The sequence below is a fragment of the Anomalospiza imberbis genome, chromosome 12, assembly GCF_031753505.1.
Source record: "Anomalospiza imberbis isolate Cuckoo-Finch-1a 21T00152 chromosome 12, ASM3175350v1, whole genome shotgun sequence".
Taxonomy (NCBI): domain Eukaryota; kingdom Metazoa; phylum Chordata; class Aves; order Passeriformes; family Viduidae; genus Anomalospiza; species Anomalospiza imberbis.
Genome location: NC_089692.1, coordinates 3,376,039 through 3,390,194, shown reverse-complemented (window position 1 = coordinate 3,390,194; position 14,156 = coordinate 3,376,039). Strand labels below are relative to the sequence as shown.

Below are 14,156 nucleotides of genomic sequence, written 5' to 3'. Positions count from 1 at the left end.
GTGAGAGAGCAAAAATGTAAAGGTATATGCAGCTGAAATCAAAAAACATAACACCAATGTCTCTTGCACAGCTTAAAGCTGCATAGGAAAAATGATGCTCAGCACTGCCTTTCTGTTTTGTCCTAGGACCTTTTTTTAAGGCAGCAGACTCTGAATGTCTCTCTGTGAGACTGACATTATAGGATGCAATATCCAACTTCAAAGACTGATGTTTTGACAGCTAATATTTGGTCTAAGAACCTGAAGATAGAGCTAGAGTGGTGTCAATATGATTTTTGTCCTTTCTGTGATGCTGTAAGTAAGAGCTGTATCATTCTTTCCATAGTGTCATCAGAAGCGTCTTGACGCTGTTGCTGCTAAGTTTTGCCATCTTCATAACTGAAAAGGTTTTTTGATTAATTTTGTATGGAAAATCATGCTACGAAACGCCAGTGTCCTTAAAGGAGACAGAGTCCTGCAACTTCATTTGAATAATGGCAGAGTCCACCGGAGCACAGGCCCACAGGGGTTCTCTGTTGAGGTTTCAGAGGGCACAGCCTCCTTTTATCCCAAATTCCTGGCCACACGCTGCTCTCTTCCTTTCCCCATTGGCTGAGGTGCTCAAAAGGTGCAGCCTTCCCAAACCACCTACCCCATATCCCCCTGGAACCTGGCATTTCCCCACAAAGTTCCCAAACTCAGCCTCGTGCAGACCCCGTCTCTTTCAGGAGTCAGACTGGGCTCTGTAACAAACCTGTGGCTCGAAGCTGGGAGACATTGACACCCATTTCAAAGATGTTAACACCCATGGAATAGTTTGTAAAGACATAAAAACACATCTTTGCTAAAAATTTTAATTCCGAAAACAAGACACCATAACTTATTAACAATGAAACCAGCTTTGCTGGACACTGTAGTCTGGCTTATAAATCTTTTATTATATATATTTGATGCTTTGAAGTACTGAAATGTTGCAAAACTAATACACCAGTAGGAACATAACAATTTAGCAAGCATATGTGCGTGCCAAACTAAATTGAATATACTCCAACCAGCACTTAAAAACAACCTGCTGGGTATAAAAAACTTCATTCAGTAACTTCCTCTTCTGGAACAACTTCCAAAAGCATCTGGAGGTGCATAGTGATGGGCTCTGAGGAAAAGATTTATTGTTAGAGGCTTATAAGAGAACTTTCAATTCAAATTCTAAGTGAGAAAACTATCCTTCTGTGTAGTTGTTTTTTTTTAATCTGTATTCCTATTTCAAAATGAAAAATAAAGGGTGGGGAATAAACAGTCTTAAGATCCAAACTACAGCATTCCACATTTCCAAACTTCCATTAGAGTACAATGCTTCCAATTGCATAATTCAAATTATAATTAACTATAATTATTACATTATAATTAATCATCCTGGGGATAAGAGAGGCAGATGATAGATTTTTTAATGTCTGTAGAACTATTAATGCTGTTGCATTCAGCTAATTCCAGTTAGCCTCCTAGAAATACCTGTGTATCCTGTTTTACCTGAGATAATATCAGTTTCTCTAGGGACTGTGCAATCTGTTGATAAATGGTCATGCTGGGTTCTTGCAGCTTTCACTGTACTCAGCTCTGGGATTATTTTTTTATCTTAATGCTGTTAACATTTTCTTTAGTAAGGATAGTAAAATTAATAATCAGAGGTAAAAGCCCAGTGTTTGGTGGCATAAGAATTTGTCTGCTAATCTTCAGTTAATTGCTAAAGCAATGTTTTGAAATAGAGATAACTGAAAAACTAACATTACAGATTAATTAGTTCTGTTTCTCTGTGCTACTACAGTGATATATTGTTTTTTATGAATTCAGTTTAATTTTTCCTCAAGTCTGACATTACTTCTTTTCCACAGGAAGGAGTGAAATACAGTCTTCAGTAAAGCCCACTGCATGCTAGGGAAATTGCTTCCCTCCACATTCTGCTCCCATGCTTTAGAAGGGATTGACAAGACAGTGAACTTTATTATACTAATTAATCTCAAATTGAGCAAATGTTGAGTTTAGAGCTGGCTACCTGGGGTATACTTACTTGATATTTTTTGTGCCCAGCTGAATTTTAAATGAACAAAAAGTGCATAAACTATAAGTCCACTAAGTATAAATAAAGTACAGTACAAATAGGCCAGTTCAGGTGCACTGATGATTGGTGCCAATACCAGTAAAATTGACACCAGTGTCACAATGACGGGAATGATGATGGGTATCTGCAAGATACAAAGATAAAATCACTTCTTTGTTCTTTAGCTGTTTTTACAGAAGTTGCCTGTATGAAAGAATATTTTTATTGCCTTGTGCATTTTTTACTTTAAAATTTTCTGGAATCAGATGGGGCAACTGAAGGAGTAGCAGAAATATGGGCAGGGAAAACTCTTCTGCCGAATTATTCACTAATATCTCTTATTTCACATTGCAGTGTACAAGTTTGCCTTTTAATAAATGTGGGAACTGACTTACATGCAATGACCTGGGGTCTTATTTTGGATATTCTTTCAGTGGTAGTCTGCTGACTGCAATTACCCATCTCTGAAAATTTGGCTTGTGCCCTGTGGTCTGTGCAAGTGAAAATCAGCATTCTGTAATCTTTTCCCAGTCCTTTTGAGCTTAGTCCTAGTGCAGATCTGCTGTTAAATGGTTGGATTTCAGGTAAGGGGAGTAAAAAACAAGGATGCTGCCCAAGGGTGTTGTTTGAATAGCCAGATATATTTAGTGTGAATTCATGTTACAGCATCTATGGAATGGAGGAAAAGCCATACAGAACTTACCCTGATAGGTCTCTTGAGTTCCTTCCTTGTAAACCTCATAACAATTAGTGCAAGTACAGTTAAACCATAAAATATCCAGACTGCAAAACTAAAGTAATTTATGAGTGAATTAATGTCACCAGGAATAATATAAATAATAGTGATGGCCCCCTAAAAATGAAAACAAAAATTAGTGTAGTCTAATATAGAAGAAGGCTGAATTTTACTTCTGTTTCAATACAGCTGCATGGATAGTGTTCCAGAGTATGAACTGTGAATGCTTTTGCTTAAATATTTGGGTTTAAGTGTATTGCAGCACCTTTAAAGATTGTGACTGCTTCCTGCCAACATGTGGTTATTTTTGTGTGCAATCTTAATTTCATTTTAAGTCAAAATGCTTATAATTTTCATGCATTAATCTGTTTTATTGTTGACTGACTATCTTGAAGACACAAAAGATATTTTTAGGTTTTTAATGTTACTGGAATTGAAAGGAATGAGGAGGTGTCTTTACAAACAAACTGTGGGCCTGAGGGTAGAAAAGGCCAGATACAGAAACGTGAAAGAAGCAATGGGCAGAACCATCAATTCCACAGGAATTCCACTAATTGACACAGACTGTTACTCACTCAGGACTGTGCTGCATCTCTGGATGTAGAGAAAAAGAACAGAGACATAAAGAGAAAGAAAAAGCAGGGGGGGCACACATTAGAAAGGTGTGTATTAGGTGATGTGGGAAGCCTGTACACCTCATGTACCTCAGACAATGGGAAAAGAGAGGGAAATGTGACCAGGAAATTAGGATTAAAAAGGAGGCTGTGTCCTCTAATAAGTTGAGAGACACCAGGAGAAATGTTCCATGGCCTCTCCCTTTATTCAAATAAAGCTACAGGACTCCTCTCTCTCCTTTTTGGACATAAACTTCTAGTGTTTGTGCATTAATTTTCCTGACAAGATCGAACAGATCTTGTTTTGCCTTAAAGATAAGTGAGTAAAATAAAAATAACAACATGTTCTAGATTTATTCTTAAATGTATTTACTGACTGGACTTTTTTTAGTGAGATGTAAATTTTCTACATGAAGGAAATATTCCTACAAGGAGGAAACAGGGTAATGATAGCTTGCTTGCAAGCATCCTGTGAAGGGATTCCCTAATATTAACCATTCATTTAAGTTTTTGTTCTCATGCCATTTATTCTTAACCATTTTAATTTTTAAAGTCCAATTCTGGAATGAATATATTAAATTACAGAAGTTGGGGGTTTCATGCAGTCTTTTTTCCAAAACGCATTTAGCAATTTTCTTGCCTAGACGGTTAATGATAGGTGTCAAAACTGCTTGTAAGAAGCTGTGAAAGTATGTATTACTGGAGAACTTTTGGTGATAGGTGATAATAATTTTTCTGTATTTAAATATATACTTACATAAAATATGATAGCAGGTGCTGGTGTTAAGTGCTTAACACTAATGTAAGACAGTATCTTTAGCATGTGTCCTTCACGACCTGCAACATAAACAAGTCTGACAAAACAAAAGCAAGGCAATGCAGTTAGTGTGGCACCTAGACTTTAAACAGTGTTACTAAGAGTAGACATCCACTAATTTCATCAGTATTTTCTTTGATATGCATTGGGATTTAAAGAGTATTGTAGCAGTTAAAAATAAGGGAAATGAAATAACCAGTATCAAGCAGTGGACTAAAATAAATTTTGAACAGTATTAAAATAGTGCACTTGAAACTAATTTCAGAATCATTATTTTGCACATATAATTGAAAATTATTTTGGGAAATGCTACTGGCTGTGTCCCTTTTAATTAAATATTTCCTTTTTCATGTGTTTCATAGCAAAAAGCTCTATTGACAACCTTTTGTCAGAAAATGGTGTTTACAGCAGCATTGTATTCAGATGCTTTTGAAATCTTAAAATATTTTAAATAGTAAATGGAAGCACTGAACAACTGGTAGAAAGGAATGGCTTCTCAGTTACCTTTGCTGATGTAGTCATGTTTTTGCTAGTAGCTTTTAATTCTCAGCTTTAAAATTGATGAGAGTTTAAAAAAACCTTTTGTGCTATAGTGGTATACCTTCATTGAATTAAGAAGAGACCATGTTTTCTAATTTTTCAAACCTGAATAGCCACTGTTTATTCTTTGAAAATTAAACAATATAGCTAGATTTACAGGCAATTTCAAATTACATTTTGTGTAATGTGGATCAGAAGAACGTCCTTATGTACATGTATATAAATTTTTCCATCCTTCAAAAGCTTTCATGGGAAGATATTTAGAATGGGGACTTACCTGCCTGCAGTAAAACAGGTGCCATTGGCAGATCCAAGGGTCGAAAATACCACAAAGAGAGGAACTATCCAAGAGGCTGGATAAAGGACTCTATCTCCAAATGTCTGGGAAATGGGATTCAAATTAATCACTTTTATCATATTAACTACCATTTAGTATATTCAGTAATGTTAGAGCCTCTTTGTAAGTAAAGTAAATGGGTATCTGAGCTATGTTACCAACAAAACCATGTTGTCTATTTTGTGTAATTACTAAAGAATGCTCTGCCAAATTAATTCATTGACCACTATGAAACGAAGCATTATTGCCATGATGTTTAAGATGCAACATCTGTAGGAAACATTGGAAGGCAGATGTAAAAACTACACAAAAATTAAATTCTGTTAAAGACGCCTGCTCTGGGATGTGTCTGCAAAGACAGAAGGAAGGAAGATGGCAATGCTGCAGAGCACTGTCCACACAGAAAGCTGTTTTCAGCCTCTCTGGAAGGAGTAACATCAGTAGTGACAGCGTGACAGCCTGAGCCTGGCCGCACTTCTTCACTGGGCTAGACTGTATATTTAAATGCTTGTCACATATTGCTTGTTTTCCCCAAAAACTAGCATTAGGAAAATTGTTGAAGGACATCAACAGCTATTTCAGAGACACAGAAAATTTACTGAGTGGAACTGAAGGGGCAGATGTATTTTTTATGGTTTCAGAAACTTCTGTAATTTCTACTTTTACCTGTAAGAGTATGTCTTGCAAAAAATGTAAAAATCCTATCTTTCAAATTTGTTAAGGAAAAAAGCCCAAAAATAATAAGGTGGAGGTGAATGATGGACTATTTGCTGTTATCTCCATAGTAACAAACTTTGATCTACTGTCATTTGGCATGTGCTTCTTTGTCAGAAATACTGGAAACACAGAAAATGGCAAAGCAACTGTCAGATGTTATTTCTCTTTCCATCTTTTTGATGCCTGTGGAAAGCAGTCACCCTCTGACCTGCAATGTTTACAAAATCTTAGCTGAAGACTGCATTACTTTTGCTTCCTCCCTTTATTCCCATTTGGAGATGACAGAACTACTCTTTCAATTAGGCATTACTGAAATTTTAGATTAAGAAATGATAGTAGATAATGGGGGGAAAGGTAGCACTAACAGCTTAGACTAAAATTAATTTTATCCTACGAAAAATTAATGGAACTCAATGACTTAGATGACTTCAATGCACCCAGCATTCTTCAGATGTTCTATTACAAAATTAAGTAGCTTACCACAGCAACTGCCTGGGACTGCAGGAGCTCTGTTGAAGTCATCACGGTGAAATAGGAAACGTTTATCAGAACGTAACAAACCGTGACCAAGGGGATTCCAATAATTATAGACAGTGGTAGATTTCTAAAGAATGGAAAAGTAAGACCCTGTCAGCATTGCTGTATCACTGGTACAGTTGTCATAGTAAACTGTGGATTCTTACTTTTCCTGATATGCTCTTTAGGTGTGTTCAATAGGGTTTTTTTGTTTGTTTATTTGTGTTTTGGGGTTTTTTTTCTTACTGTAGAGCTATGGAAATCAGGATTGTACAAAAGGAAAAATACAAATTTTGCAAAGATACAAAGCCTGTAATAATAATTAGCTAATTAGCTTTGTCTGTTAGTGCTCAAACCTTGAATAATAGAATATTAGTGCATTTAAAAAACAAACCAAAATATACGCTTGCTTATAGAAAAATACATAGGGTTTGATTTCTTGCCAGTAAAAACACTGCTTTCCTACACAGTTTTACCTGTAAGGATTTTTAAGTTCTTCTGTGATGTAATTGAGTTGATTCCTGGAAGGAAAAACATTCATAGAGTATTTCAGCAGTCAGGGGTTTAAATACAACTACATTATGAGGTGAGGTGTTATTTCTTGTGTGATTGTTTTTAATCTTTCTGTTTAAAAAAGGGGGGAAAATGGTAAAATCAATCTTTTAAGCAGGACAAAACCTATGTGAGCTTCTTATCCAAAAGTCAGCCTCTTGATCCACCATCTCTTTTTGCATTATCTCCAGTATCTCTGAGACTCTAAACCTTGGATAAAATATCCCAGAATAATCAAACAAAAATTTGGCAGACATCCTAGGATTTACAAAATTACCTTTCAACTTCAAGCTTTGCAGTATCTGAGTCTTTTCAAATAGAAGCACAAAGAGAAAAGCAAATCTGCTGGTGTTTCACAGCAGTTCTGTAAGTCATACTGCCTTTAGAAAACAGGCATGAAAAGCTTTTTAAGGATTCTACCCATCTGAATTATCATTTCCAAATACCCATTTTTGCTGGAGCATGTAGACCAATTGAAACAAGGTTTTTATATTCATCCACTCTGAAAATCTGAAGAGTTAGTATTTACAGTTCAAAGGCAAATTTTCAAATGTTAGTGCCTGGGGGTTACATACACAAATAATTATTTAGGGATCAGCTTCTTTGCCTTCTTAAAAAGTCCATATGAATGCCTGAATTAGCAGACTTACATGCCTGAGTTGAGATACTCAAGCTTGGGAACAGCCTAAAAAAATAATCTATTTCAAATAAATTCAGTTTCAAAAGCTTTTAAATGGGAATTGCTATGTGGTAGATCAAGTTTATATTCTTATTTGCTATCAAAGCACTGACCTATATACAGACTTTTGCAGTTTGTACATTTAAGAATAACAGTGGATTTGTGCCAACAGACTCTATGCCAACAGACATTCCCTAAGAAAAAATCTGCAAGTTGAACCTTATAATTTCTGACACAATGCTCCTTTTTATGTTCTCCTGCAGTAATCAAACACCACTACATATTTCACAAGAAATGGAATTTGATGGGGTAACCTGCAGGGAAAGCTATTTTGTCTTACATAGTGGAATTAAACTGTTTTATATTCTCCTCATTACTGGAGTATCTAAGCACCTTCAGCACCAAAGCAGTAGTAGTCCTTTTGGGATCTAATATATTTTTTTTCCCTAATAAACAGCAACTAAAAGAGGGTGGAGTTCTGGGGGTTTTTTTTAACCAAAGTAGTGTTCATTCTCCAGAATTCATCAAGACATTCTTAATAACAAGTCAGTTGACTTCTTCAGAGAGTTCTACAGAGAGAGAGAGAGTAAACCAGTTAAAGGCTGTTAAAGTGTAACTGTGAAGGTTAATAAAGATTTCTTACCATCCATCATATGCCCAGAGTCCATTATAAAATGCCAAACTGATAGAGCTAACAGAAATTTTACTGCCCTTGAAAGAATCTTTGAAGTTATCAGTTTTTCCTGCAAATAAGAGGAAGATTATTGATCAGTGTTGAAATTAATTCTTGTAATATCCACCAGATGAAAAAACATTCCATCATATGTCTCATGTTTTGAAACTTTTGACTTACAAAATTAATGAAAACCCTTTTGTATTAATTGATCTCTAGTGTTGCATTTGCACCCATCCCCCTTGTCTGAAAGAAAATGCCATGGTTTCCAAGAGAGGCAGAACTAAAACCCTGAATGAAGAGATTCAGGGCTGTGCCTCATTGCTGTGTCACTTCTGTCAGTGGGGAATTTTTAATGATCATAGCAAAAGCGAAATAATTTTTTTCAAATAACATATAATTTATTACCTTGTGCAAGGAGAACAATTCCACTTACAATAATGATTGTGACAATGATCATTTTAGCAGCTGTGAGAAAATTCTGGAGGTAACTTCCCAGCTTCACGCTCAATGAATTCACAATTGTAATTACCACTACAAGAAATCAAATTATAAATTTTTGCACTGTTTCTCAGAATTTAAAGAAAATTGCCCCTCCCCTTATTTACTGTATTGCTTTTCTGTCACGCTTTTTGTCTATATTATATACAGTTTTTACTTACTGTGTTTGGATAACTTTTAAAACAGTGGGGGAAAACAGATTTATGAATTAGATTTTTATAGTATACCTTTAATAAAAAACATTTTGAAGTTGCACAGCATTCTGATAAATAAAGAAATAATATTTCAACAGTTATTTTTTCTCCCTTTTCTGCTAGAGATAAGTGTTTATTATACAGATGTATCTATCACAATGAAGAATAAAAAAAAACTCAGACTAAGAAAAAGCCATTGTTAAACCTATCCTTCTTATGCTGTTTCATTAGTTATTGTGGGGAGGACTCACTGGACTGTGTCTTAATGATTTCTGGTGTCTTTGTGAGGATGAAGATAAGGCAGTTCCAGGGCACTGAAGTGCACTTCTTGATGGGGCCGGACACAAGTCACTATGCAATTTTGGATCTGGTCTGTCTGAAACTGGGGCTCTTACCAATAGCAGCTGCTGCCAGACACTTGATGACAGCTTGGGGTGGATCACAGCCTGGATAAAAAGGAGCTGAGGCATATTCCGCAAAGCTGAGACAGATGATTGCAAAGGAGCTGGGTTTTGTAACCAGCAAGCTTGTCCAAGAAAACAAAAACGCTGGAATTGGGCCAAATGCCTCCATGAGGTAGGGATATTCTCCCCCAGACTTTGTGATCATTGTACCAAGCTCAGCAAAACAAAGTGCACCTGAATAACAAGAAAAGCAGGTTTAGTTCATGCACTTTTGAACCTGGGACCGCTTGAACTGATGATCACTTTTTAATAGGTGGCAAAGTGAAGGAAATTGATCTGTACGGTGCACCATTACTCTCTTCATGTTTCTGTATATTTTACTGCATATGCAAAATAAAATTTTAACTACTTGTGAGCAATTGAAAAAGATACCCTGAAATTATTCAGATGCAGTCTAAAAATTACTACCACTGATATTTCAGACTTCACCAAAACCAGTACAAACAAACATTTTGATTTCATTCAATTTCTGTTTAAGAAATGAACACTATAAGAAGCATTTAAGTGAGAGCTGCACTGGCTGACATACTTTTTGGAAGCCTGAAAAAACAGACTTTCTGCACAATTTGGAAATAAAATGTCTGCTAAGCTCAACATTAAAGTACAGTGATACTTCCTATTCTATTGCTATATGTGGCATCTTGAATTAAGGTTTTTCTTGTATGCTGCTTCACTTGATACAATGCTCAAAAAATTCTTTGTTTTACTTCTTGAAATATTTTGAGGTGCTTATGCTAAATTTTCAGATAATAGAATTAAAATTACAGAAGTAGAAAGCTAGCAGAAAGTACCTAGCTCACTACCAGTAAGTTTCACATATTGCCAGCTATTTAAGTAGAAGACTATTCTCTTTATTACAGTCAGTGGATGAAGCAGGAAAAACTAAAACTTCCTTTCAAAATAGAGTGTGATTTACAATTTTAAAACTTAATTTGTCATCTATAAACACCACATTTTTAATTTATGGTTCAGTACTCTATGCATACATACAGCAGGATTTAGTTGATTTTGGTCTAGGTGCTATAAGCTAATTTATGAAATGAGAGTTGTATGCAGAAACAGCAGATATGAAAATTTAAAGCAATAGTCAGATTCTTTGTTGAGTTTTTTACCTAATGTTGCCAGAATTCCACAGGCTGCCCAGATGATTAAACAAGGACCCACAGCTTCAACATTGGCAAGCACTGATTTTGGAGAAACGAAGATACCTGAGCCAATAATTGTACCAACAATCATACAGATTCCACTAATGAGGCCCACCTTGAAATAAAATGAAATGTTTTTGTAAGCAATTTCTAGTAATTCACCAATGACTTCTCAATTTCATAGAACTACAGTAATTGTCATTACTAATGTGATTTTTATTTGCTTTTGATATATCAGTTCTATAAAGAAATATATGAAACAATTTTGCAGTTTCACTCTTCTTTCCAAGATCTGTATGTACCCTGTGGTGTACTCCTGCAGTTTTCAAAAGTAATCTATTTCTGTTTTGCCTGCCTATTTCCTTTATTAAATTGTCTTTTGGACTATGTGAGTCTCAGTTATAATCTTGAATGGGTGAACTTGCCCTTTCCTCTCTGATTAAGCAATGACATTCTTTTACAAGCACTTGATGAATTCTGAATTTTTGAAGATTCAGAAATTGTCTTTCATGGATGCAGTCTGTTTGGGTTTTTTGTTTGTTTTTTGGGGTTTTTTTGGGGGGTTTTTTTTTTTTTTGTTTTTTGTTTTTGTTTTTGTTGAGCAGCTGTTTCCCTCTCCTCACTTGAAATATTTGTACCTAGGAATGGTGTTGATACTGCTAGGTGATTCAGATCATGTTCTCCCAAATTTGTAGAGACCTACAATATTACATGAAACCACTGAAACTGAGGCATGTATTATTAAAATAAGTGGCACGGGCTACTTTAATATTTTCTGACAGCTATGGTTACTCTAATAACATCAGTATTTTTCCAGTCTCAGCACCAAACTAAAACCACATAGATAATCTTTTTCCAGGCTACTCAAATTAAGAGAAATTCCACTCCCTCCTGAGAGGAGGTGACACAACTGCTTTCTAAAGCATCTGTAATTTTTTGGAGGAGACAGATTTTCACTTGTGTTCAAGTATCCCTGCCTATTTTCTGGCGATAAACACTAACCAATTGTGAGAAACAATGAGCTGGACAACCCACTACGACTTCTGAAAAGTACATGTGGGGAAAAAAGTTGATGAAATGCCTCAGTTGATCAACTCAAAGTCTTTGAATTATTTTGATATCTGATAACTTCAATGACATATTCTTGGGGGTTTAGTCAGTTTATATCAGAGCTATTTAACGTCAGTATCTAGCTCTTTCTGAAAATGCAAACCAACCACATTGTTGAGATATTAGGATATTTTTGCTAAATTGGGACACAGCGGTGGGTTTTGTATGCTGATGCACATGTACAAATATCCCCTTCTGCCTCCCTCTGCCAACCCCGACACACGGACCAAAGGGGGAAAAGAAAAAGGTTTGCCTGCTTTTGTAGGTTCATCGTTTGGGGCTCATGACTCTGAAGGGACTGTCTGTCCTCTCTTCCTTTGTCCTCTCCTTTTCTTTTCTTCAAACTTTCTTCACCCATTTGTTTTTGTTGTTGAAATTTCTAAGGAAATAACAACAAAATCTTGCTCTAGCATATTAATGTTGCTTGACTTTTGCTGATATATGTGGGTACAAAATAGTGCAGGTAAATATTACCAGAAAACAAACACATGCACACACTTGCTCACAGGAAAAGGACTTCCATCGAACTACCTGCTCAGAGAGGAAAACGAAGAGGAGAAGTGATGTCAGCTTCACCTCCTCCTCTGGCTTGCTGTGGGTTTTCCTTATACCCACCCGGCAGGGAATGTCTGTGTCTTCTCACATTCAGTTTCCAGGATGTCCTCACTGGAACGATCAAGCTTTTATAGCCAGTCCTTCCTTTGAACTCCTCCAAAGGTCCGGACAGATTTTATCTTCCTCCCAAAAGCTAGTTTTCTTCTTATCTAGGAGAACTTCTTTCCATTCTTCATTAAATCAGGCCTTGCCTCAGTTCCTCGGAGATGGAAGCATCTGCTAAACAGAGTGTGGGCTACTAGAATTATCTGTTTAGCAGCTCTTTGCCTCAGAAAGAGTCACCAGTCTTCTCTGTGTTGATTCAGGGTGAATGTCTTCCACTCAATGTTTTGTCCTTTTTAGAACTGGAATGTAAAGAATTTGTTTTCAAATTTAAATTTAGACTTACGATTTTTTTTTTTTGGTGAGGATTTTACTTGTTTCCCCTAGTATTGGTCTAAAATACAAACTGAGACAGTGAAGGAAATTGATTGGGTTATGTCCTGAGTCTCTACAGTAGATTCAGTCAAAAGTCTCTTTTCTCCTAAGACTCTACAACTATAATTACTTGAATTTGAATGCTGAAGATCCCTATGCTTTTATACAGATGGTAACTCTGGAAGGCATCATGTGTAGGAAACATAAGTTGGGTGTTTTTGTAAATTAACTGGCTACAAAAAACTGCAGCATTTGAAATTGACAGACCTATCTCAATATTGTTGGTCTTCAGAAACATTTAGGCTATAAAGTCATCAAGTTTATCTTCTGAATTATAGATTTTTAAAATAATCATAATGAATCTAACATTAAACCTATGATGCAAAGCTGCACACATGAAGAATGCAGGGCTTGGGTGGCTGAACTTCAATGTAGCTTTGTGCCCAGCGTCTCTCTCCTAAAGTCATGTATTTAGATTGCTTCAATCATTACCTTTAGCAATTCTTGCTTTCACTTACCTTGTTTATTTATAATTGTTTGGTGTTAATCAGGTCCAGGAATCCTTGCCAAGTGTATTTCTCCTGTTAGATTTCCCAGCCAGTTACAAGCAAGGCATGTCCATGTCTGAAAACAGAATATGAAGAAGGAGCAGCAGCCTAAGTACAGAGGTTATAAAAGGTAATCATTAAACCCATTCTCTGGCAAGAAGTTTTGAGTTAGGAACCACAGGTAAACCGATAGTCCAATTAGTTTATCTTTAAAAACAAGAAAATCTATCTTTCTTCCTTTTGTGAGAATGTCCAGTGCCTAAGTAGTGTATTACATGGTGAGAGTCAACCATAATTTGGAGAGTCTATTTTGATCATTTTATAGCAAGCAGTAGCTAATTTAGAAATGCTTTGGCAAGATAACCTTGAAGTAATTGTCATATTATGGGTGCATTAAAACCATGTGCCCAGATGTTATGTGACTCCTACTAAAAATAGTTGATGTTTCTATCTTGAGAAGGTAGAGGAGCATAAGCAAAAATATTTCCTGTGTTTTTCATTAACTTGAGGCAGCTGAGTGGGCAGCTGGTGTTCCCTTTGCTTGCAGCTACAAATATTTTCCATTTTTGTAAATATTTAAAGATCTTGCTTCAGTGAAAAATGCCATTCTCTGTTTCTATGCAGCCGTATATCCAGGAAAAAAGGTATTATTATCCTGAATTCTGTAATAAGGTAACTGCTCTCATTTGAGCTAGTCATTCCTAAAACACTTGCAAAAAGACACTTAAACATGTTAATAACTTAATTGTTTTTAGCAATGCAGTTGTACAACTCCTTTGCTGTATGACACTCCAATCAGTAAGTCCTGACCAACCCCTCTAAAAGAGTTTGTCAATAAATACCTACTGTTAAAAGCTAAAAGATGTTCAGGTACTGGCTCCTGGTGTTAACATTTAACATTTGTTGC

General features: G+C 35.9%; 1 protein-coding gene across 2 annotated transcripts; it reads right to left on the bottom strand.

The window, feature by feature from the left end:
* Window positions 1–896: 896 nt before the first annotated feature.
* On the bottom strand, window positions 897–13,331 carry SLC7A9 (solute carrier family 7 member 9). Of its 2 annotated transcripts, XM_068202504.1 has the most exons (14): window positions 13,220–13,331; window positions 12,285–12,628; window positions 11,923–12,048; window positions 10,527–10,674; window positions 9,346–9,588; window positions 8,664–8,789; window positions 8,226–8,325; window positions 6,828–6,872; window positions 6,316–6,439; window positions 5,059–5,162; window positions 4,182–4,278; window positions 2,778–2,927; window positions 2,045–2,219; window positions 897–1,132 (listed from the first exon to the last, which is right to left on the bottom strand). In XM_068202504.1, the coding sequence occupies exons 3-14, from the start codon at window positions 12,025–12,027 to the stop codon at window positions 1,068–1,070; spliced, it is 1,482 nt and encodes a 493-aa protein (XP_068058605.1). In that variant the 5' UTR covers window positions 12,028–12,048; window positions 12,285–12,628; window positions 13,220–13,331; the 3' UTR covers window positions 897–1,067. The 2 variants fall into 2 exon arrangements, with proteins under 2 accessions (XP_068058605.1, XP_068058606.1); XM_068202505.1 differs by lacking the exon at window positions 12,285–12,628 and having other exon boundaries at window positions 13,220–13,321.
* Window positions 13,332–14,156: the final 825 nt, after the last annotated feature.